The following is a 21,958-nucleotide window of genomic DNA, read 5'->3' as shown; positions in this document are numbered from 1 at the left end:
CACTTCACTCGTGCGAAAGAGGGAAGCTTCACTCACGCTGCTGGTGCTAGCACACGTGCAGATCAAATACACCAATGGAACTCCGATTAAGCTGCTTACATGTCCTAATCATTTGAAAGATTGCTCAGAAAACCAGGTGTTTTAATAGGCGTATACTTACTTCGATTATGACCTTACTCCGATTAAGATAAGCAGAGTAAGGTGTTTAATGCCATATTTGTCTTACTGCCATAATCTGTTTAATATTGAATTATTAGTATGCATGTAAATGTACTCAGTGGCACCAAGTGACAGATTAACTGTTAGTATTTAAACATCTGCCAGCGGTTGCAACTGCTCTTTTCAAAGGACAAAGAAAGACAATTGATGTGAAAAAAAAACTACAACTGTCTTTAAACCCCTTAGACACATTTTCCTTCAAATGTATGTTTTACTTTTAGTTACGCCCTTTATGTCCTACTGGAGTTCTTATGGAAAGTTTACCAGTTGTAAATTTTTCTGTAATGCAAATACTTGCTCTATGACTTGTTATAAGCTGTTATAAGCATGTGTCTTTACCTTAAACTGTTTCTCCAGCTGTGTCCTGCCAGAGGGCCCTGGGGTCAGAAGGTCATTGACGTAGCTGTGGATGAGGCTGGAGGAAACCTCCGTCTCCTTGCCCAAGATGGCCTCCACCAGGGCGTCGTGGATGAACACATACTGCTCCTGAACGCACAGGGAAAGTAGGGGTTGAAGGCCTTAGCTGGGTGTTGTCATTCATACGGTTCTGGCAAGGTAACAGGACAACTGATCATAGTAGATCTACTGTTTTCTTGTTGGTATACATTTACGTATTTACGTCATTTATGTATCAGATCCCAGGTATCAGACCTGGGATCAAAAAGTATTCTTTCAAATACTTTAGAAGCATTTATTTGAGCTTTTCTGGCGCAATGGCACCAATGGAAAAGTACCAAAAGTGCAACCCCCCCCCACCACCCATCTGGCTGAGCTCTCACCTCTGTCTGAACTAGGTAGTTCCTCTGTGTGCGGATGTGTTTGAGGAAGCCCATGATGTTGACAGTGCCCTCTTCTTTGATCTGCTTCAGCATGCTATCCAACACTATGTAGGTGCCAGTCCTGCCTACGCCCGCACTGGAAACACACGTAGAGGTACACAACTTAGTTTACATTTAAGTGCCACATTTCAATGGAGAATTGTGAAGAAGTTGGATAGAGCAATGTTCTTATATAGATTCTGAATCCTGGTATTTTGAAATAATGTTCCATGTTGATCTTCTCAGCTGGAATAGGTGAAAGCAGCCACGGAATGCATGTTAAGAGATTGCATTTAATGGAGGATCATGTCCATTCTATTCTATTGCTATGCCAGTAAGAATGTAAATGTACTTCCTAAATTGAATCATTCACATATAGTAGATGACCCATTTTTTCTTGACTGAATTGAATTAGTAATTTTGGTTTGAAAAAAGGGCATTGACCTCAAAGCTATTCTATACATTCTGCAAATCTATGGCTTCCTACCTGCAGTGTACTACGACAGGCCCCATGTCATTTGTCCTGGCTTTGGAGGACTTCTGGACGAAGGTGAGCACGGGGAGGGTGTACTCAGGCACACCCATGTCTGGCCACTGGGTGTAGTGGTACTGTGTCACGGTCCGCTCGTTAATCCGCCCCTTCAGTGAACCCTGGGGTTGATGGGAGGAAACAGGAAGTGGTGAACAGGATGAGACACAAAATGACTGTCAATTTGACACTTCGGATTTGTGAGTTCCATAAGAAATTTCCAGAAACTAAAGTTCTAATGATGTAGCGCTTCAACTGGCTTGTAGGGTAGGTGCAACCAAAGTAGATACATGTGAGGAAGTAGAGTTGAAACTATTACTGGTGAATGAGGTAAATAGTGTGGCCTCTAACCTTTTGGACCTTGGTGTTCCTGAGGGTGAAAGTTCTCTGGGTGTAGTGGGCCAGAACCTTGCTGCTCTTCACCGTCACCAGGAAACCACCATACTCATCCTGGCTCTCCAGGGGCCAGTACTGGTCACACTTCCTCTGAGAGACACAACGAAACACTTTAGAATACTTAGAATAAGCATGAATAAACTATTTATAAACTATTACTAAATATGTATAAGTATTACAACATTGCAATACTTCAGCATTTATAACATATATCATAAAGCACATGCATAAGCAGTTATAATGTCCCCGGTCTCTCACCCGTCCCTTCTCCACCAGGTTGGTAATCATGATGATAACGCCCACGTTCTGCTCCCACACCATCCTCCAGAAGTCCTCGGTGCTGGACTTGAGAGGGCCCTGGGCCGCAATGTAGGCCCTGGACTTATTGAAACCCTGCGGAGGGAAGGGAGGGAGGGGAAGGTAAAGAGAAAGAGAGTGAACAACAGATTAGCTACTGACACATCAACAAGACATTTGCCCTTCTAACACTACTAACATCTGATGTTATTGTGCAGATAGAAATGCAACAAAATGGATTACGTCAACGTAGTTTGCGTTAATGTAATCTCCACTCTTCCCATCTTTGTCAGCCTGGGTTGAGAGTCTTACTCGGCTGTGGTCATCTAGGAGTAGAGGAGGAAAGAGATAAGCTGGGTGCATTCAAGAATGTATGTGTGTGTACATGTGTTTGAAGGTGCATGTTTGACTTACAGGCCAGGATATTGATGTATCGGTTCTTGTTCTTGTTGTCTGGATGGTTGGAGCCGTCTGTGGTGATACCCAGGTCCACCGTGCACACTTGCACCTCCTAAAAAAACACATGACCTTTATCACTCCACCCCTAACATCCCACCATCCTCCATTACTACGCAGCCGAACACAAATGTGTCATCATGCATGGCAAAAACGTCAACATGGGCAGCTGGAAATGTGACAAACATCTACACAAAATTACTACAGAAATAATCGACTCAAAAGAGAAAAGGGAGACACAGCTTACCTCGTAACACTCTTTCAATATCTAATGGGGGGGGGGGGGGGGGGGGGGTGAGAATGCAAAAAGCACAGCAATGAAATGTCATGACACACAGTGAGCAAAAAAGTCCAAATAAATAACAAGAAAACGGTTTATGGGCAAATCTCAACTTAAAGACACTGTTCATGCGATAAACAGGGCTTCGAAAGTGGCTTTCAGATTCACTCCATGTACCATGTTAATGTCCTTGTATCAGCTTTGACTTACAAACCTATTTTTGTGTTATTGACAACATCTACACATGTATGCATTTACACAGCACTGATAAAATGCCAAGCTGGATTTAATATGGTAAGCAATGGTAAATATCCAGTTTAACCTATCTTAACTTGAGCCAGAGAAACATCCAAATCCATGCATGCAGTGTAGAATATGATACATTTATAAGGCTCAGTGGTAAGGACAACAGACATGGCTCCTCAGAGGAATCTGGGCCTGTAGCATGTAGCATGAGAGAGAGTGTGAGTTTGAATGGCCATCACAGTGCATAGCCTACTGCCCCATAAGGTTTCTGCATGCTGACCTTAAAATAATGACAGCCACCGTGTAACATCGCAAACGACACATAACAGTTTCGCAAGATGGATACATACAGAAAATCTTAATTAACAACAGGTAGACAGCTGAATTGAAACATGTAACCAATAAATACTAGTTGTTTTTGTCATAAACTATATCCTGTGAGAGATCTGAGGGAGCAAAGGGTACAGAATGTGACAGCACACCTCAAACTCCCGGGAGAATGCGTTGGTGTCGTGGAGCTCCTTTACGTGCTTGACAAACTGCTTCAACGTAAGGGCTTCATGTTCATCTAAAAGCAGAGAGCAAAGGTTATTGATATGATCAACAAAAGTCCTTTATCAGAATGAAAGTTTGAAACTTCATACTCCGGCAGAAGCAGTTGTTGAGTGAGGTAGTGTTAATGACAGAGGTAGGCTTGATGAAAATGGAGAGCATAAACAGATGGAGAGGACACCTGTCCACGTGGCTCTGTGCTATTTAACACTTTTATCTCTGTGTGTTGCGTGAGAGTGTGCTCGTCTCAGAGGATGGTTACCTGTAGCTGTATGCATGGGTGTGGGTGGAACAGATATGACTCTGGGGGATGTGTTGTCCTCTATATAGAAATGGGCAGTCTGGAAACACTTTCTGTGGAAACAAATGTACGATGACATAAGTCAACAATACACTTGTAGAACTGCAAGTGTTGCCAGTTTCTTCTGTCTCTGTGACCAATTGCCATTGCTATTGCACTTTTTGTCCCAAAGATATATAGTTTTTTTCCATCTCATCTAACGCAAAAGAGGTATTTGTATGCGTTGTTCTCGTTTGGTGAAAATGTTGTAAAAGATTCTGTGACAAAAACAATAATAATATTGGTGTTATGATTGAGTAAAATGTAATAAAAAGACAATAACTGTAGATATATTTTTGAGATGTAAAAAGATCACGCTCAGAGACAAGAACAGCCTAAAAACACTTTTGTTGTTGTGTTTTTTAAGATACAAAGACAACCACAGATGTTGGAGAACACATGGTAATCTGTCCGTAACACAGAAAAAAATATCCTTCTTATCTCGGACACGTTTTTAACAGGATCACGCATGCGTTTCTTTCTGATGAGCCTGTGTTCAGCTACCCAAAAATGGACATCACCACACAGATTACTCTGGACGACAAAACCAGCAAAGAGATGTCTCCAGTAGATAACATGTGTGCGTTTCTAAAAGACGTCCCCACTTTGCTAAACCCAAGTGCACAGCTGTGGGGTGGCCAAATGAACACCATGTCACCAGGGGAAGTACAAGGACGCGACACGGAGGGGATTACTGCAATTTAGCCTCGCGCCACTCATCTTACAAGACGCTGACACGACGCCTTCATGTCGGACATAATGAGGCGCAGGCCCTTTCCCCCTCCTACCCCACCCGAGGCCCTGTTCCCCAACCACTGGACGACCCTGAGCCACAAGCTCAACACTCTACACTCTGAGTGGGGTACATCTCTCAGCTTTAATCCCTCAGCAGCACCAAGATTACTACAGGTTTAACATGAAAATACAATAACAGAAAACATGAACAATATGTCACGTCTCCAGCCCAGTGGATGAGAAATATACAGTCTTATGCGGCTAAAGTGTTTACATTTTTGAAAGCGTGTCCTTGATTGGATTGCAGAAGTTGGTTATTTTATTGTGCGACTGGTCAGTTTGCCACCACAGCGAAAATAAGTATTTTTCTATGATCTCACAGTATGGACAAAATGTATTCATACCTAGAGACGCGCAACTCTGAATGCTGGCAGTTATGTGTAAGTGAACCTACCCAAACACAGCAAAGCTCATGTGAAAAGTCAGACATCAAATCGAAGCCCTAGTGAAGATATTGGATGTGTCATGGGGAAGTGTGTGAGAGTGAGAATGAGATTGGGCCCGTGCCACAGAAGATGAGGCCTCCCAGTGAGACAGACAAATATGAGGTTCTTAAGGTCAACCCCCTCCCCCTTTGCCACCACCCGCTTCACTCCACCCGTGCCCCCTGATGTCTGGGGACCAACCAGACCCACTCCTCGGCGACAGATGAATAACAATATGACAGGTATCAGCCCTGGGGCAATTCCCCACAGCTGTCCCATAGGGAGGAGGCTTACTGGTGCCAGTGTGTGTGGAGCCTATCAATGCAGAAAGGAAGCTGTTGTTCATGTCGCTTAGCTGTCCGATTATACAGATGATGCTTGGGGTCAGGGGGGTCAGTGGGGAATCGATGGGAGAGGATTTCTCAACATTTTTAATTTTTTAATTTAACCTTTATTTAACTAGGCAAGTCAGTTAAGAACAAATTCTTATTTACAATGACGGCCTACACCGGCTAAACCCAGACGACGCTGGGCCAATTGTGCGCCGCCCTAAGGGACTCCCAATCACGGCCGGTTGTGATACAGCCTGGAATCAAACCAGGGGGTCTGTAGTGACGCCTCAAGCACTGAGATGCAGTAAACATCATCATAATACTCATCATCATCATTAGCTCTAATAATAATAATAATAATAATGGATCTAATAACAATCATTATGGATCTAATAATAATGGATTATGGCTCTAATAATAATCATTAAGGATCTAATAATAATGGATTATGGCTCTAATAATAATCATTATGGATCTAATAATAATGGATTATGGATCTAATAATAATCATTATGGATCTAATAATAATCATCCTCCTTCTCCTCCACCTGCTCCACCTGGTCTTACCTCCAGTAGATGAGGATGCCCACCAGGATGATGAGTCCTATGAAGGTGAGGGTGGAGACCACCGCCAGAGGGACCACGGCCCTCCTCTCCCTATCCCTGGCCAGACCCACCCTGGACTCATGGCTGCTGTTACTGGCCTCTGTAAGTGGGTTGAGAATAGATAAGGAGGGGTCAATGGATGAGGAGTGAGCTAATGTTGACTATTGAGACACACGACACAACTCCCACAACAAATCATTCACTCAATCAACTACTACATATTGACTCACGAACACTTCAGTAGTAAATCAACACACGCACTCATCGACACTCAATACCCAAGAACAAACATTGCAAAGGTTGAGCAAGTATTGCAATATAAACATATGTCATTTCACATAGAGGTGAGACAGCACTTGGCAAGTGAAACTTGAGTTAGCATCAAACTACTCTAGCATTTGAACTACATGTATTATCATTTTCAAACCAGTGAAAGGATAGCTATGTTGATAAAAAAAACTGCACCTTTAAAGAATAGTCCAACGTACCTTTATGTTCTAATACATAGAATAATTCAGAGCTCCTGCTTGAACTACGTAGACTTGTTGACTTCAATTTGAAACGCTACAGTAGACCTGTGCTTTAACATCTTTATACCCATTCAGCTAACAAATCTAAACCTCTGGCGACCTCTCTAAACCTTATACAATGGCGACAATGGATGAAAGTGAATACAAATGCTTTCACAAAGTTAACATGCACTAAAAGGTTAGTTCATGAGTATGGCTCGAAGCTTAAAGCACACAATGGCTTACATCTATGGGATTCTCAATGCAGCAAAGGTATAAGAAGTGTGAATGAGTGGAGACCATAAAAACCTATTGGCAAAACTGTTTTCTACCCGCTTCTAATGCAAAGGCTTGAATGCAGATAGTCGTTTCTATTGATGAGCTGTTTTGTCTGGGGTCTGAATATTGATAAAGATATGGGATATTATAGAGGATCTTCAAGGTCAAAAATCTGAAAAGATTCTAAACAGGGGCCCTGAGACTGTCTTAAGTGTTTTGTGAACTACATAGACTGTTTAATGGGGAATTAGACCACTCGTGCTCTGCTAAGGCAAACAATCTATTTCGGTGCGAGTTGTGATTTGCAAGAGATCTGCTGCCCTCTACTGGAGATGAAGTGCTCTAACCAATGGTGTTCACATGATGTTAGAGCAAATAAACAGTGGAGACAAAGGCATGTGCATGTAAATAAATATAACAGAAAACATGTAACAAAGAACACTGAAATGATGATGAACATGGACTTGATTGTGAACTTTGACATGAACTTGACACAGTATAGCTGCCTGGATCTAAATGGTTAGGTCTACAAATCAGAATGTATAAAAAAGTGATGTCTTCTACAAAGCAGAAAGGCCATGATGGTGAACACACACACAGGCACAAACACGCACACTCGCACACACACTTTCTTATTATGGGATTTTAGTTATCGTAGACAGGTGGTGTGTTAGGTGATGTGCCTCCTAAATTCCAGAGTATTTCCTGTTCCATTGGCATCATGGAAGCTGTAGTTTTCCCCCAATCCAACAGGTGCAGCACTGTGCTTTGCCTTGATGTACGGGGAGATGTTGCCCCCTTGTGGATGGTTCTTTACCTGCGACTGGCTCCTCCTCCTCAGAGTCTCTCTCTGTGCGCTCGGGGATACTGAAGTCTGAGGACATCTCGTTGTCGTATGGGCTCTCGTCCGGTCCCGAGCCACTCTGCTCCTCCCCACCTAGCGGCCAGGCCACCGCCGCAGTTACCGTGAATACTGTTGCTGTGCTCCCTGCCATCTCCGTGGCGACGGCACTGCCGCTCTCACTCTCAAAGTAAAACGCAGAGGAGCGTTCTTCATTGTCGGCATCCGTAGAGGCGGCGACCTCAGAGGTGAATGGGGGGGGGACGGTGGGGATGTAAGGGAGCGTGCCCTCCCCCGAGGCTGAACTCTGAACCCTGTCCCATTCCTCATCTAGCTCGTCCTGGGCTTCTCCCAACAGGGTCGAGCCAGACGCACTACTGTCTACCGTCTGCAGATCAGGGGTGAGGGTGGGGGTGACGGGGGAGGCCGTGGAGGAGGAAGAGGAGGAGGGGGCGGAGGTTCGGATTGCCGAGACCCAGCGGTCCTTGGAGCGGGACGGCGTGGCTGTAACAGAAACGTGCAGGTCACTATGGGAACCAGAGAGAGGAGGATGAGGAGGAACAGGAGGAGAGGAGGAGGAAGAGAAGAAAGGCTGACCTCCAGACGGGTTGGTGGAGCCCGCCAGAGATGAATGGATGAGATGGTCTAAGTCGCTACCGGAGGAGTAGAGTGCTAGGCTAGCCGCCCCCCAGTCAGACGTGGGCAGGGGGAGGTGAGCAGAGGCATGCAACCAGGAAGAGGACGAGGAGCCATCCAGCGAGCAGGTACACAATGACTCCACACCATTGCTAGCTACCGTGAACCCAGCGCCACCATCAACGACCCCCGACAGAGAAGACTCTACTACACCGCCCGTAGCATAACTAGAGTCCCCCAGCCCGCCAGACACAGAGTCAGTGAGGCCCGGGGTGGCCCTGGACAGAGAGAAGTCACTAGAGAGGAGAAGAGAAGGCTGCAGGGAAAGAGAGGCTGCAGGGAGCGGTCTAGAGGCTAGCTCAGACAGGTCTCGCTCGGCGGGCGTGTCAGGTAGAGTTTGAAGGGGGGGAGTGTCACTAAATAGTGGGGGGTCACCCGAGGCCATGGACGAAGAACCAGACAACACATCGCCATCACCACTATCATCATCGCCATCATCACTAACACCACGAGAGACTACTGTCTCCCAACCAGACAGGGGGTGTGAGGGGTGAGGGAGGAGAGACAGGGTGGGGGAGGAGCGTGAGGAGGGAGCGAGGAATGAGTCACCACTAGACAACAGTGCGGTAGCAGCATGCGGGGAGTCCCGAGCAGGAGGGGTCACAGACGACACAGGTCTAGACGAAGGAGGGACATGCAGGCAGGCTGTGGGGGCGTTGCTAGGGGTGGAGCCGGGGTAACCAGGGGTCGTCGTGTCACACACAGGAAGGGTGGAGGGGAGGATCTCACCGTTGAACACCGGCTGCGTGGTCTGCGAGAGAACGCTGCCGAAGGAGGAGGCAGTGGACGAAAACAAGGGCATGCTGGGACTTGTAGGCTGTGGTGGTACCCCCTGAAAGAGGGAGGGGGAAGAAGTGGCCACGGTCCAGCTTTCCGGAAGAGGGGTGGCCATGGAAACACTGCTGCCTTTGCCGCTTGGGACGGTCACGGGGCGCCCCATCCCTCTGCCCTTCTCCTTTCTGCTTGAGGAAGTGGTGATGTCATCAGTGCGAGACAGCGGCATGGTCGCTGTAGTGGTATACTTCTGGGTACTCCCCCTCCCTCTGCTGCCTGGTAAGACAGCCCCCTCTGCTGGAGCGCTGGTCGTGGTGCGGTCCCTTACCCTCGGCTCCGTGGATGTATGGGATCGCTTGGGCTGAGTGGTCTTGAAAGGAGACCCTGGAGTGATGGTTCTCCTCTGGACAGAAGGAGTGGTTGTTCTGATACCAGGCAAGGGGAGGCTTGGTGGGCCAGTGGTTGTTTTGGGCCTGGTCCTCGTAGAGCTTGGGGTGGTCCAGTCCATGTCATTGTCCTGGTCTTCAACCGGTTCAACCGGGGGTCCATAGTCCTCCTGGTGGGGAAATACACACAGTCACACACTACATATACTGATGCCTTGTAATGAGACACTACTCCTTGTCCTATGTCCTACGTTTAAATGAATGTTTTTATTGCAGTGCGCTACAGACAGTATCACCACATTGCATTATGAAATAAGCAAAATGTATGTTATATTATACTTACTTCCTCTTCAAATCCAGTAGAATCTGGATCAGGGGTGTCCTCTGAAAATAATCACAGATGAGAGCGTTAGAAACATTTTGGAAACAATAAAGTACCTTCCCTATGAGCAAAATATGTTTTTGGGAGGTAGAAAATATGTTTTTTCAATGTCTTGTGCTCACTGGGTTACTGTACGTATGTTCATACAAATACCTAACTAAGACTGATACTTGATATCTCTCAACATATTATGGTCAACAGTCTGACAAGTTACGAAGATAACAGCCTAGACATTGTTTTGTGTGATTGTTTTTCTTCTGGCTTCAATTTAGGGCTCTAATCAATCTGTAAAACTGAAGCATTACAGATTCTGCGTTATAAATTGAAAGGTAATTTCCGATTGAGCCGACATATGCAGCGTTTACCGTGAATGCAGTCTCCGCTAAAGCAGGAACATTGCCTTTAAATGTCAATCATGCTGTAAAGGTTCCACGATGCGGATTGAAGAGAGCCCTTAGTTACAACTTTGACAATTAGTAACAATGACATTATAATCTGAGATACTGGTCCCATTGACAAACCCAACGACGTTCTTACAGACAGACACTTTACTTTAAACGTAAATTAAAATGTAACTGAAAGAATAACCATAAGGAGACACTCACACACACAAACAGGTTGAGTATATGTGAAAACCATTCTGTTTTTGATGGTAGGTTTTTGATGAATTGGGTGCAACACTGTATTTTAATTCACAGATTGGTCTTCAGGTCCAGGATAAAAGCTTGAGAAAAATCTTCGGAAGCTTGATATCCACATCTTTCAATGGGTCCACAGTATATGAAGCGGCAAAAAATTAGATAGTATGAACCTATATTAGAAATCTTTGTGAATATGTTGCTGTCTCACCAGGTGAGGTGAGGGAGAGAGAGAGAGAGAGAGAGAGAGAGAGAGAGAGAGAGAGAGAGAGAGAGAGAGAGAGAGAGAGAGAGAGAGAGAGAGAGAGAGAGAGAGAGAGAGAGAGAGAGAGAGAGAGAGAGAGAGAGAGAGAGAGAGAGAGAGAGAGAGAGAGAGAGAATGACAGAGAGAGAGAGAGAATGACAGAGAGAGAGAGAGAGAGAATGACAGGAGGGAGAAGTTATCCACAGGTAGTACTTCCGGGTCAGCACAAACTGAGTGTTAACACACCCATGCACATGCACACACAGGCCCACGCACACATCCTCTTACCTGGATGGGACTAAGTTACACATCATGGAGGCCTCAGGCCAGATCAGAGTGGGTTTGTAAAGCATGAGGTGGGTTTTTAAAAAGTTAAGTGGAGAGGGAAGGGATGAATGAATGAATTCACAAACGCGATTCACAAATGTGATGTTTTGTCACCACAATTGTCACAGCGCATTCGGTCACACAATTGTATCAAGTCATTTGGATGAGTGTACACAATTCATGCACATCGAAATATGATACAGAGGATTTTTAGCAAGACAAGATGTGTTTATTATAAACGTACAATTCAGCAGATACAGAGTACCCATCATTTCATACAAATGCTGCACATAAGCAAACATCCTCTTACTGTGACAGGAGGAAAAGATGCCATTTCAAAACAAAAGTGCAATTTTTTGTATTTTGTGTGACATAGAAGGGACACATGGAATCATCTTTGACCTTAACCAAACAGATTGAGGGGGTCATTCTTCGTCTTAGAAATCAAAGCACATTTGAAAAAGGTACAAAGAAAGGCGGACAGAAGATTTGACCAGAGACAGAGTACACTACACGCAGTACATTTACTGTGGCACATAGAGGAACTGTGTGCATGTTTAAAGGAACAGAACTGGACAGAGAGAGAAGACACAGTGAGACTGAGGGGTGGGGGGGGGGTGCTTCAAATCACAAACAACATCATACAGGGAGCATGGCCAAGACGGCTGGGGAAACAGAAGTGTCTCTGGAAACCAGTGACAGTTCGGTGGGTGTGAAATGTGTGGTCATTTGTGGACATACGTGGACACCAATCAGAAACCACGACAGAACTATATCTTAACTTCTTCAGAATTCCCAATCTGTTAATTCTCTATCTGAGAAGCCTTCAGGGCATCTTATCTGCAAACTGACTGACTAGACTACACTAGTGGTAAGTGTGACTTTGCTGTTAAGACCTACCATTAAAGCGATACAGTAAAGGGAACTGGTTTGCAAATGATCAACCATCTATGTTTGGTCTCTACTCTCTATATCATCAGAACGCTACGGCAGAGTATACCCCCTATGTACGGTCTGTGTAGACGTATTGACGGTCGCGGTCGCTCTTACCGGGGTCGTCGATCGGCATGTCGACGGTCAGCTGCTCGCTCACGCGGCCGTACAGACCGTTGGTGCAGACCGCCATGACCTGAACCACGTAGCTGGTGTTGGCCATCAGGTCCTGCAATATGGCCCCCTGGGGAAAGACAGGGAGAGGGGAGTACATGGGATTTAGGGTGGTGGTGGTGATGGAGATGGAGATGTGGAGGGTTATACCTTTATAGCATCTGTTCTTGCATTCAATCATTCTATGGTTCTTTAGTTTCTTTGTTTGTTTCTTCAGTCATTCATTCCTTAATTTGTTCATTTACACAAACCTTCCAAAATGTGATTGACAGGGTTTGGTTATCAGCGTGTGTTAGTTTGCTGAGCTCCAGCTCACAAGCATTAGTTCCGTGAACCACCCCCGCTACATACAGTTGAAGTCGGAAGTTTACATACACCTTAGCCAAATACATTTAAACTCAGTTTTTCACAATTCCTGAGATTTAATCCTAGTATAGATTCCCTGTTTTAGGTCAGTTAGGATCACCACTTCATTTTAAGAATGTGAAATGTCAGAATAATAGTAGAGAGAATGATTTATTTCATAAATCTTGGCCCATTCCTCCTGACAGAGCTGATGTAACTGAGTCAGGTTTGTAGGTCTCCTTGCTCGCACACACTTTTTCAGTTCTGCCCACAAATCTTCTATAGGATTGAGGTCAGGGCTTTGTGATGGCCACTCCAATACCTTGACTTTGGTGTCCTTAAGCCATTTTGCCACAACTTTGGAAGTATGCTTGGGGTCATTGTCCATTTGGAAGACCCATTTGCGACCAAGCTTTAACTTCCTGACTGATGTCTTGAGATGGTTCAATATATCCACATAATTTTCCTTCCTCATGATGCCATCTATTTTGTGAAGTGTACCAGTCCCTCCTGCAGCAAAGCACCCCCACAGCATGATGCTGCCACCTCCGTGCTTCATGGTTGGGATGGTGTTCTTCGGCCTGCGACCCACCCCCTTTTTCCTCCAAACATAACGATGGTCATTATGGCCAAACAGTTATATTTTTGTTTAATCAGACCAGAGGACATCTCTCCAAAAAGTACGATCTTTGTCCCGGTTTTGGAGCAGTGGCTTCTTCCTTGCTGAGCGGCCTTTCAGGTTATGTCGATATAGGACTCGTTTTACTGTGGATATAGATACTTTTGTAGCTGTTTCCTCCAGCATCTTCACAAGGTCCTTTGCTGTTGTTCTGGGATTGATTTGCACTTTTTGCACCAAAGTATGTTCATCTCTAGGAGACAGAACGCGTCTCCTTCCTGAGCGGTATGACGGCTGCGTGGTCCCATGGTGTTTATACTTGCTTACTATTGTTTGTACAGATGAACATGGTACGTTCAGGCGTTTGGAAATTGCTCCGAAGGATGAACCAGACTTGTGGAGGTCTTGGCTGATTTCTTTTGATTTTCCCATGATGTCAAGCAAAGAGGCACTGAGTTTGAAAGTAGGCCTTGAAATACATCCACAGGTACACCTCCAATTGACTCAAATTATGTCAATTAGCCTATCAGAAGCTTCTAAAGCCATGACATCATTTTCTGGAATTTTCCAAGCTGTTTAAAAGGCACAGTCAACATAGTGTATGTAAACCTCTGACCCACTGGAATTGTGATACAGTGAATTATAAGTGAAATAATCTGTCTGTAAACAATTGTTTGAAAAATTACTTGTGTCATGCACAAAGTAGATGTCGTAACCGACTTGCTAAAACTATAGTTTGTTAACAAGAAATTTGTGGAGTGGTTGAAAAACAAGTTTTAATGACTCCAACCTAAGTGTATGTAAACCTCCGACTTCAACTGTAAATGTCCCTCACCACATCCTGGTCTCCGTCGGTCAGGTACTCGAAGGCTGGAGGGTCCACATCCTGGTCTCCGTCGGTCAGGTACTCGAAGGCTGGAGGGTCCTCTCCCTGGGCCAGCTTGTAGGTAACTGAGTACTTCTCTATCCCGGCGTCGTACACCGCCCGTGGCCGCTCCCACATCACCAGCAGGCTGGTCAGGTTATGGGGGTCTGCCTGCACGTTCTCCGGCTCTGAACTGCAGACTGACAGAGAGAGAGAGAGAGAGAGAGAGAGAGAGAGAGAGAGAGAGAGAGAGAGAGAGAGAGAGAGAGAGAGAGAGAGAGAGAGAGAGAGAGAGAGAGAGAGAGAGAGAGAAAGAGAGAGAGAGAGAAGAGAGAGAGAGAGAGAGAGAGAGAGAGAGAGAGAGAGAGAGAGAGAGAGAGAGAGAGAGAGAGAGAGAGAGAGAGAGAGAGAGAGAGAGAGAGAGAGAGAGAGAAATAAATCCAAATTATTTTAGATTCTTAAGAATTCAACGTAAAATAATCACTTGCAGTGGTACAAAGAAATGTGTAGAATAAATGTCAAACTTCATTCCTGGCACCAAAACCAGAATATTTGTTCTCAATTTTGCATGGGGGAATAATGGTCATCACAACTGGGTGTTTCTTCCGTTAAGAGGGATAAATCTGTGCCTCATGCCTGTGTCAAAGGTCACCATCAAAGATTAGTGCTCCGGCACTAATGCAGCTCACAGACACACTGAGACCCTGGGATTAACACAGATTAGAGGGGGGAGAAAGAGATTTAAATCAATTAAAATGAGACCTGAGACAATGGCCAGGGACAATAACTGAACTGTTGACACATTTCCTACACGATCTACGCTAAAGCCTGCACTTCAGTTTACTTAGTCACTTATCATCTTTGCCCAGAAGGGTCATAAGGGCGTCACAAGAGTAGACCATGGAAATCATTTGGGGTGTTTTTTATGTTTTTAATGATGCTGAGGGACTTAAGAAAGAGAGACTCACATTTGTACTAACTCATTTTGAGCACAAGAGGGCAGAGAGGAGCAAAGAAACAGCAGTCTTTTTCAGTCTTTATTTTATTTTGTTGTGACGTGCATCTCACACCTATTCATGTACATAATATATAATATTCAATGCGCTGTATCCATTTTCCAAAGACGTTTGGAAAGTGCTCTATGAAAGTGAGGGGCCAGCCACAGACTCTGAGCAGGTAACCTAGCAACACCTAGCGACCACCAGGTCTAAAAAAAGAGGGGAGAGAACTTCAAACTGAGAGACTAATATCAATGCTGGCATGACACGTAAAGTAGGGAGAGAGATAGAGAGAGATGCGAGAGAGGGAGTGCTGTCCCTAGTGTATTAGCCTGGTGCCTAAGCAATTAAATTCCCCTTTCAAGGATATAAGGAGAGTCTGGGTATAATTAAGAGAGGCACACACACACAGATGCTGACACACATGCTGTCTTATATTGAATGCCTGCCAGCATGCCACATGCTAGTTAAAGTCCTGATTAATGCTGATGTCTAACCAGTCGAAAACACACATCAAACTGCCATCACGGCTTTAGAAGGGTCAGGAACCAGTATGATCCATTAAATTAGCTCTGTGAGACAGCCACAGTGTACAGTGTATGTGTCTGTATATATGTGTGTGTGTGTGTGTGTGTGTGTGTGTGTGTGTGTGTGTGTGTGTGTGTGTGTGTGTGTGTGTGTGTGTGTGTGTATGTGTGTGTGTGTGTGTGTGTGTGTGCGTGCATGTGTGTCACAGATTACATTTGCCCATAACAAGGTGCAGGTTCTCAGTTGGGTTACCAGTACTTGCCTCGTATGTATCAAAATCCACCTATGACATTTTAATAGGCCACCAAAAGTGTCACAAATATATTTGGGATGTTTGTTATTGGTATGATGCTACGTTCTGCTCAGAATTAAATATGCTATGCTCTGCTGCAATGACAATGTAGGCTTAATACATATTAATCCTCTATTTCTCTGTGAGTTACTTGACAGCCGACTTTTTTCCAGCCCAGCATTAACAAACCTGAATCTATTCATCACCTAATCATCAAGACCATGATTAGTTGAATCAGGTGTTAGTGCCAAGAACCAGGAGTGAATACGACAGATGGTTGGATGGTTTATTGGAGACAGACAAGACAGACAAGACAGACAAGACAGACCAGACAGACAGACAGACAGACAAGACAGACAAGACAGACAAGACAGACAAGACAGACAAGACAGACAAGACAGACAAGACAGACAGACAGACAGACAGACAGACAGACAGACAGACAGACAGACAGACAGACAGACAGACAGACAGACAGACAGACAGGCAGGCAGACAGACAGGACAGACAGGTACATACTGGGAGTGAGGACCTCCTCTGTGCCGGTGTAGGAGGAGAAGGCCTGGCCCATGAACTGCTGCTGCTGCTCCCTGTAGTTGTTCTGCAGGTAGTCCATCAGCATCACGTAGCCCGCCTGCTGCATGGTCATCACCTCACAGAACATCTCCAGCTACAACACAATGCAATGAACAGTTATAACCTCTTATGACCCCTCATAGCATAACCTCAAAATAATGTCACAGAGGAAGTCTGCTACGTGGTCATCACCTCACAGAACATCTCCAGCGACAACACATGCAACCAACACATTCATAAACATATTATTACATAGCTATAACATGTCTTAATGTTATATAGCCTGCTATATGGTCATCACCTCACAGAACATCACCAGCTACAATACAATACAACCAACACATTCATACAGTACAATGCCTCTGTGACTTCTAGGAAGATTTTATCCCACTTAACCCCAACATTTATCCAGGTTTTAGCCATCATTGTAAAGCCCTAGTTATTTTGTTGCTTTGACAAAGTCATTTCTGAAGATTGTTATTTATTTTATGTGATTAGTGATTCCTTTACGTGTGTCCCTCAGTTTAAGGTCGACCCTGTACGTGAATTGAACTCTCCTTTAAATATGGTGAAACTATTCCTTTTTAAATATTTATTTCAAAATATATATTGAACATCTAATAGTAAAATCATAGTGTAAAAGCAGGTGAGCTGGTTCTACTCTTTTTGGCCATTTTCTGGTGTTTTGTGGTGGAAAAATGAGAGGGTCGAAAATAACAGGTCAACCCTGTTACCTACCCATAGATAGATAGGCTAGAAAGGTTTTAACAATGTAATTTTTTGGTGAAGCTCGCGTTCAATTGCCACTCCCTGTTGCACACAACAAGATTATATTCCCCCTGTCAGAAGGGGATTTATGGCTGATATAAGTTTAAATCGTCAACCCTCTTATGGTCAACCCTGTTACTTTATTTGGCACTTAGTACGCACTTACTATAGTCTTTTTTTATTTATTTAACCTCTTGCGATTGGAAAACTTGTTTTTTATTAAATTGAATATGTGCTCTTTATGACAGAATGTTAAAATTAGGTGAAATCAAAATTATTATAATTTTTTTACCAAGTTACACTTCTCAAAAGGCACTGAATTGGAGGCACGACCCACATACTAGCAAATTACTATTATCATCAATTTTCACATAGACCTTCAAAACTACGGGTCATACAGTATTCAGTCCTCACACAGGCCATCAGTAACAATTTGTTGTAAATAAGAACATTGTATATACAAATTTGATCTTAATTGACTGGTAAAAAAAGGAAAAGGAAAAATAAATAAACACATGCTAGACACACGCATGGATGCATGTCATATACAGTGCATTCTGAAAGTATTCAGACCCCTTAACTTTTTTCACATTTTGTTGCGTTACAGCCTTATTCTAAAATGGATTAAATAATTTTTTCCCCTTAATCAATCTACACACAATACCCCATAATGACAAAGGAAAAACACGTTTTTAGAAATGTTTGCAAATGTATTAAAAATAAAAAATGTAAATATCACATTTACATAAGTATTCAGACCCTTTACTCAGTACTTTGTTGAAGCGAATACAGCCTTGGGTCTTCTTGGGTAGGATGCTACAAGCTTAGCACACCTGCATTTGGGGAGTTTCTCCCATTCTTGTCTGCAGATCCTCTCAAGCTCTGTCAGGTTGGATGGGAGCGTCGCTGCACAGCTATTTTCAGGTCTCTCCAGAGATGTTCGATCGGGTTAAAGTCCGGGCTCTGGCTGGGCCACTCAAGGACATTCAGAGAATTGTTCCGAAGCCACTTCTGCGTTGTCTGCGCTGTGTGCTTTGGGTCGTTGTTCTGTTGAAAGGTGAACCTTTGCCCCAGTCTGAGGTCCTGAGCGCTCTGGAGCAGGTTTTCATCATGGATCTCTCTTTACTTTGCTCCGTTCATCTTTCCCTCGATCCTGACTAGTCTCCCAATCCCTGCAGCTGAAAAACATCCCCACAGCATAATGCTGCCAATACCATGCTTCACCGTATGGATGGTGCTTGGTTTCCTCCAGACGTGACGCTTGACATTCAGGCCAAAGAGTTCAATCTTGGTATAATCAGGCCAGATAATCTTGTTTCTCATGGTCTGAGAGTCTTTTAGGTGCCTTTTGGCAAACTCCAAGCGAGTGGCTTTCATCTGGCAAACCTTTGACTGGTACTGTACATACCTACATACACATACATACACACATATACAGTTGAAGTCGGAAGTTTACATACACTTACTCGTATTTCAACCACTCCACACATTTCTTCTTAACAAACTATAGTTTTGGCAAGTCGGTTAGGACATCTACTTTGTGCATGACACAAGTAATTTTTCCAACAATTGTTTACAGACAGATTATTTCACTTATAATTCACTGTATCACAATTCCAGTGGGTCAGAAGTTTACTTACACTAAGTTGACTGTGCCTTTAAACAGCTTGGAAAATTCCAGAAAAGGATGTCATGGCTTTAGAAGCTTCTGATAGGCTAATTGACATCATTTGAGTCAATTGGAGGTGTACCTGTGGATGTATTTCAAGGCCTACTTTCAAACTCAGTGCCTCTTTGCTTGACATCATGGGAAAATCAAAAGAAATCAGCCAAGACATCAGAAAAAAAATTGTAGACCTCCACAAGTCTGGTTCATCCTTCGGAGCAATTTCCAAACGCCTGAAGGTACCACGTTCATCTGTACAAACAATCGAAAGCAAGTATGAACACCATAGGACCACGCAGCCGTCATACCGCTTAGGAAGGAGACACGTTCTGTCCGCTAGAGATGAACGTACTTTGGTGCGAAAAGTGCAAATCATTCCCAGAACAACAGCAAAGGACCTTGTGAAGATATTGGAGGAAACAGGTACAAAAGTATCTATATCCACAGTAAAACAAGTCCTATATCGACATAACCTGAAAGGCCGCTTAGCAAGGAAGAAGCCACTGCTCCAAAACCGCCATAAAAAAGCCAGACTACGGTTTGCAACTGCACATGGGGACAAAGATCACACTTTTTGGAGAAATGTCCTCTGGTCTGATGAAACAAAAATAGAACTGTTTGGCCATAATGACCATCGTTATGTTTGGAGGAAAAAGGGGGCTGCTTGCAAGCCAAAGAACACCACACCAACCGTGAAGCACAGGGGTGGCAGCATCATGCTGTGGGGGTGCTTTGCTGCAGGAGGGACTGGTGCACTTCACAAAATAGATGGCATCATGAGGAAGGAAAATTATGTGGATATATTGAAGCAACATCTCAAGACATTCGTCAGGAAGTTAAAGCTTGGTCGCAAATGAGTCTTCCAAATGGACAATGACCCCAAGCATACTTCCAAAGTTGTGGCAAAATGGCTTAAGGACAACAAAGTCAAGGTATTGGAGTGGCCATCACAAAGCCCTGACCTCAATCCTATAGAAAATGTGTGGGCAGAACTGAAAAAGCGTGTGTGAGCAAGGAGGCCTATGAAAACCTGACTCAGTTACACCAGCTCTGTCAGGAGGAATGGGCCATTGTCCATTTGGAAGACCCATTTGCGACCAAGCTTTAACTTCCTAACTGATGTCTTGAGATGTGGCCAAACAGTTTTGTTTCATCAGACCAGAGGACATTTCTCCAAAAAGTACGATCTTTGTCCGCATGTGCAGTTGCAAACCGAAGTTTGGCTTTTATATGGTGGTTTTGGAGCAGTGGCTTCTTCCTTGCTGAGCAGCCTTTCAGGTTATGTGGATATAGGACTCATTTTACTGTGGATATAGATACTTTTGTACTTGTTTCTCCAGCATCTTCACAAGGTTCTTTGCTGTTGTTCTGGGATTGATTTGCACTTTTCGCACCGAAGTACGTTCATCTCTAGGAGACAGAACGCGTCTCCTTCCTGAGCACTATGATGGCTGCGTGGTCCCATGGTGTTTATACTTGCGTACTATTATTTGTACAGATGAACGTGGTACCTTCAGGCATTTGGAAATTGCTCCCAAGGATGAACCAGACTTGTGGAGGTCTACAACTTTTTTCTGAGGTCTTGGCTGATTTCTTTTGATTTTCCCATGATGTCAAGCAAAGAGGTACTGAGTTTGAAGGTAGGCCTTGAAATACATCCACAGGTACACCTCCAATTCACTCAAATGATGTCAATTAGCCTATCAAAAGCTTTTAAAGCCATGTTTAAAGGCACAGTCAACTTACTGTATGTAAACTTCTGACCCACTGGAATTGTGTTACAGTGAATTATAAGTGAAATAATCTGTCTGTAAACAATTCTTGGAAAAATTACTTGTGTCATGCACAAATTAGATGTCCTAACCGACTTGCCAAAACTATAGTTTGTTAACAAGAAATGTGTGGAGTGGTTGAAAAACGAGTTTTAATGATTCCAACCTAAGTGTATGTAAACTTCCGACTTACAGTACCAATCAAAAGTTTGGACACACCTGCTCATTCCAGGTTTTTCTTTATTTTTACTATTTTATACATTGTAGAATAATAGTGACTACAGTCATGGTCAAAAGTTTTGAGAATGACACAAATATATATATTTTTTCAGTTTTTATGATGGCAATTTGCATATACTCCAGAATGTTATGAAGAGTAATCAGATGAATAGCAATTAATTTCAAAGTCCCTCTTTGCCATGAAAATGAACTTAATCCCAAAAAAACATTTCCACTGCATTTCAGCCCTGCTACAAAAGGACCAGCTGGAGCTGGAGATCACTCTGTCATGCTGATTGAGTTAGAATAACAGACTGGAAGCTTTAAAAGGAGGGTGGTGCTTGAACTCATTGTTCTTCCTCTGTTAACCATGGTTACCTGCAAGGAAACACGTGCCGTCATCATTGCTTTGCACAAAAAGGACTTCACAGGCAAGGATATTGCTGCTAGTAAGATTTCACCTAAATCAACCATTTATCGGATCATCAAGAACTTCAAGGAGAGAGGTTAAATTGTTGTGAAGAAGGCTTCAGGGCGCCCAAGAATGTCCAGCAAGCGCCAGGACGTCTCCTAAGGTTGATTCAGCTGCGGGATCGGGGCACCACCAGTGCAGAGCTTGCTCAGGAATGGCAGAAGGCAGGTGTGAGTGCATCTGCACGCACGGTGAGGCGAAGACTTTTGGAGGATGGCCTGGTGTCAAGAAGGGCAGCGTGGAAGTCACTTCTCTCCAGGAAAAACATCAGGGACAAACTGATATTCTGCGAAAGGTACAGAGATTGGACTGCTGAGGACTGGGGTAAAGTCATTTTCTCTGATGAATCCCCTTTCCGATTGTT

General features: G+C 44.0%; 1 protein-coding gene across 1 annotated transcript in view; it reads right to left on the bottom strand.

The window, feature by feature from the left end:
- LOC311122128 (receptor-type tyrosine-protein phosphatase zeta-like) overlaps nucleotides 1–21,958 on the bottom strand; it is a gene marked incomplete at its 5' end in the record, with an annotated part of 42,467 nt that overhangs the window by 5,247 nt on the left and 15,262 nt on the right. Inside the window, 16 exons of the mRNA XM_084196534.1 lie at nucleotides 559–705; nucleotides 999–1,134; nucleotides 1,525–1,688; nucleotides 1,918–2,052; nucleotides 2,221–2,355; nucleotides 2,503–2,585; nucleotides 2,674–2,770; nucleotides 2,963–2,983; nucleotides 3,724–3,809; nucleotides 4,056–4,147; nucleotides 6,253–6,391; nucleotides 7,897–9,946; nucleotides 10,120–10,160; nucleotides 12,418–12,544; nucleotides 14,274–14,503; nucleotides 16,641–16,791. Coding sequence (XP_084052660.1) covers nucleotides 559–705; nucleotides 999–1,134; nucleotides 1,525–1,688; nucleotides 1,918–2,052; nucleotides 2,221–2,355; nucleotides 2,503–2,585; nucleotides 2,674–2,770; nucleotides 2,963–2,983; nucleotides 3,724–3,809; nucleotides 4,056–4,147; nucleotides 6,253–6,391; nucleotides 7,897–9,946; nucleotides 10,120–10,160; nucleotides 12,418–12,544; nucleotides 14,274–14,503; nucleotides 16,641–16,791 — 3,834 coding nt within the window. The remainder of the gene's footprint in view (nucleotides 1–558; nucleotides 706–998; nucleotides 1,135–1,524; nucleotides 1,689–1,917; nucleotides 2,053–2,220; nucleotides 2,356–2,502; nucleotides 2,586–2,673; nucleotides 2,771–2,962; nucleotides 2,984–3,723; nucleotides 3,810–4,055; nucleotides 4,148–6,252; nucleotides 6,392–7,896; nucleotides 9,947–10,119; nucleotides 10,161–12,417; nucleotides 12,545–14,273; nucleotides 14,504–16,640; nucleotides 16,792–21,958) is intronic.

This window comes from Coregonus lavaretus, assembly GCF_964263955.1.
Source record: "Coregonus lavaretus genome assembly, contig: HAP1_SCAFFOLD_2193, whole genome shotgun sequence".
Taxonomy (NCBI): Eukaryota; Metazoa; Chordata; class Actinopteri; order Salmoniformes; family Salmonidae; genus Coregonus; species Coregonus lavaretus.
The sequence above is the reverse complement of the archived record's forward strand: the minus strand, read 5'-3'. Positions and strand labels throughout refer to the sequence as shown.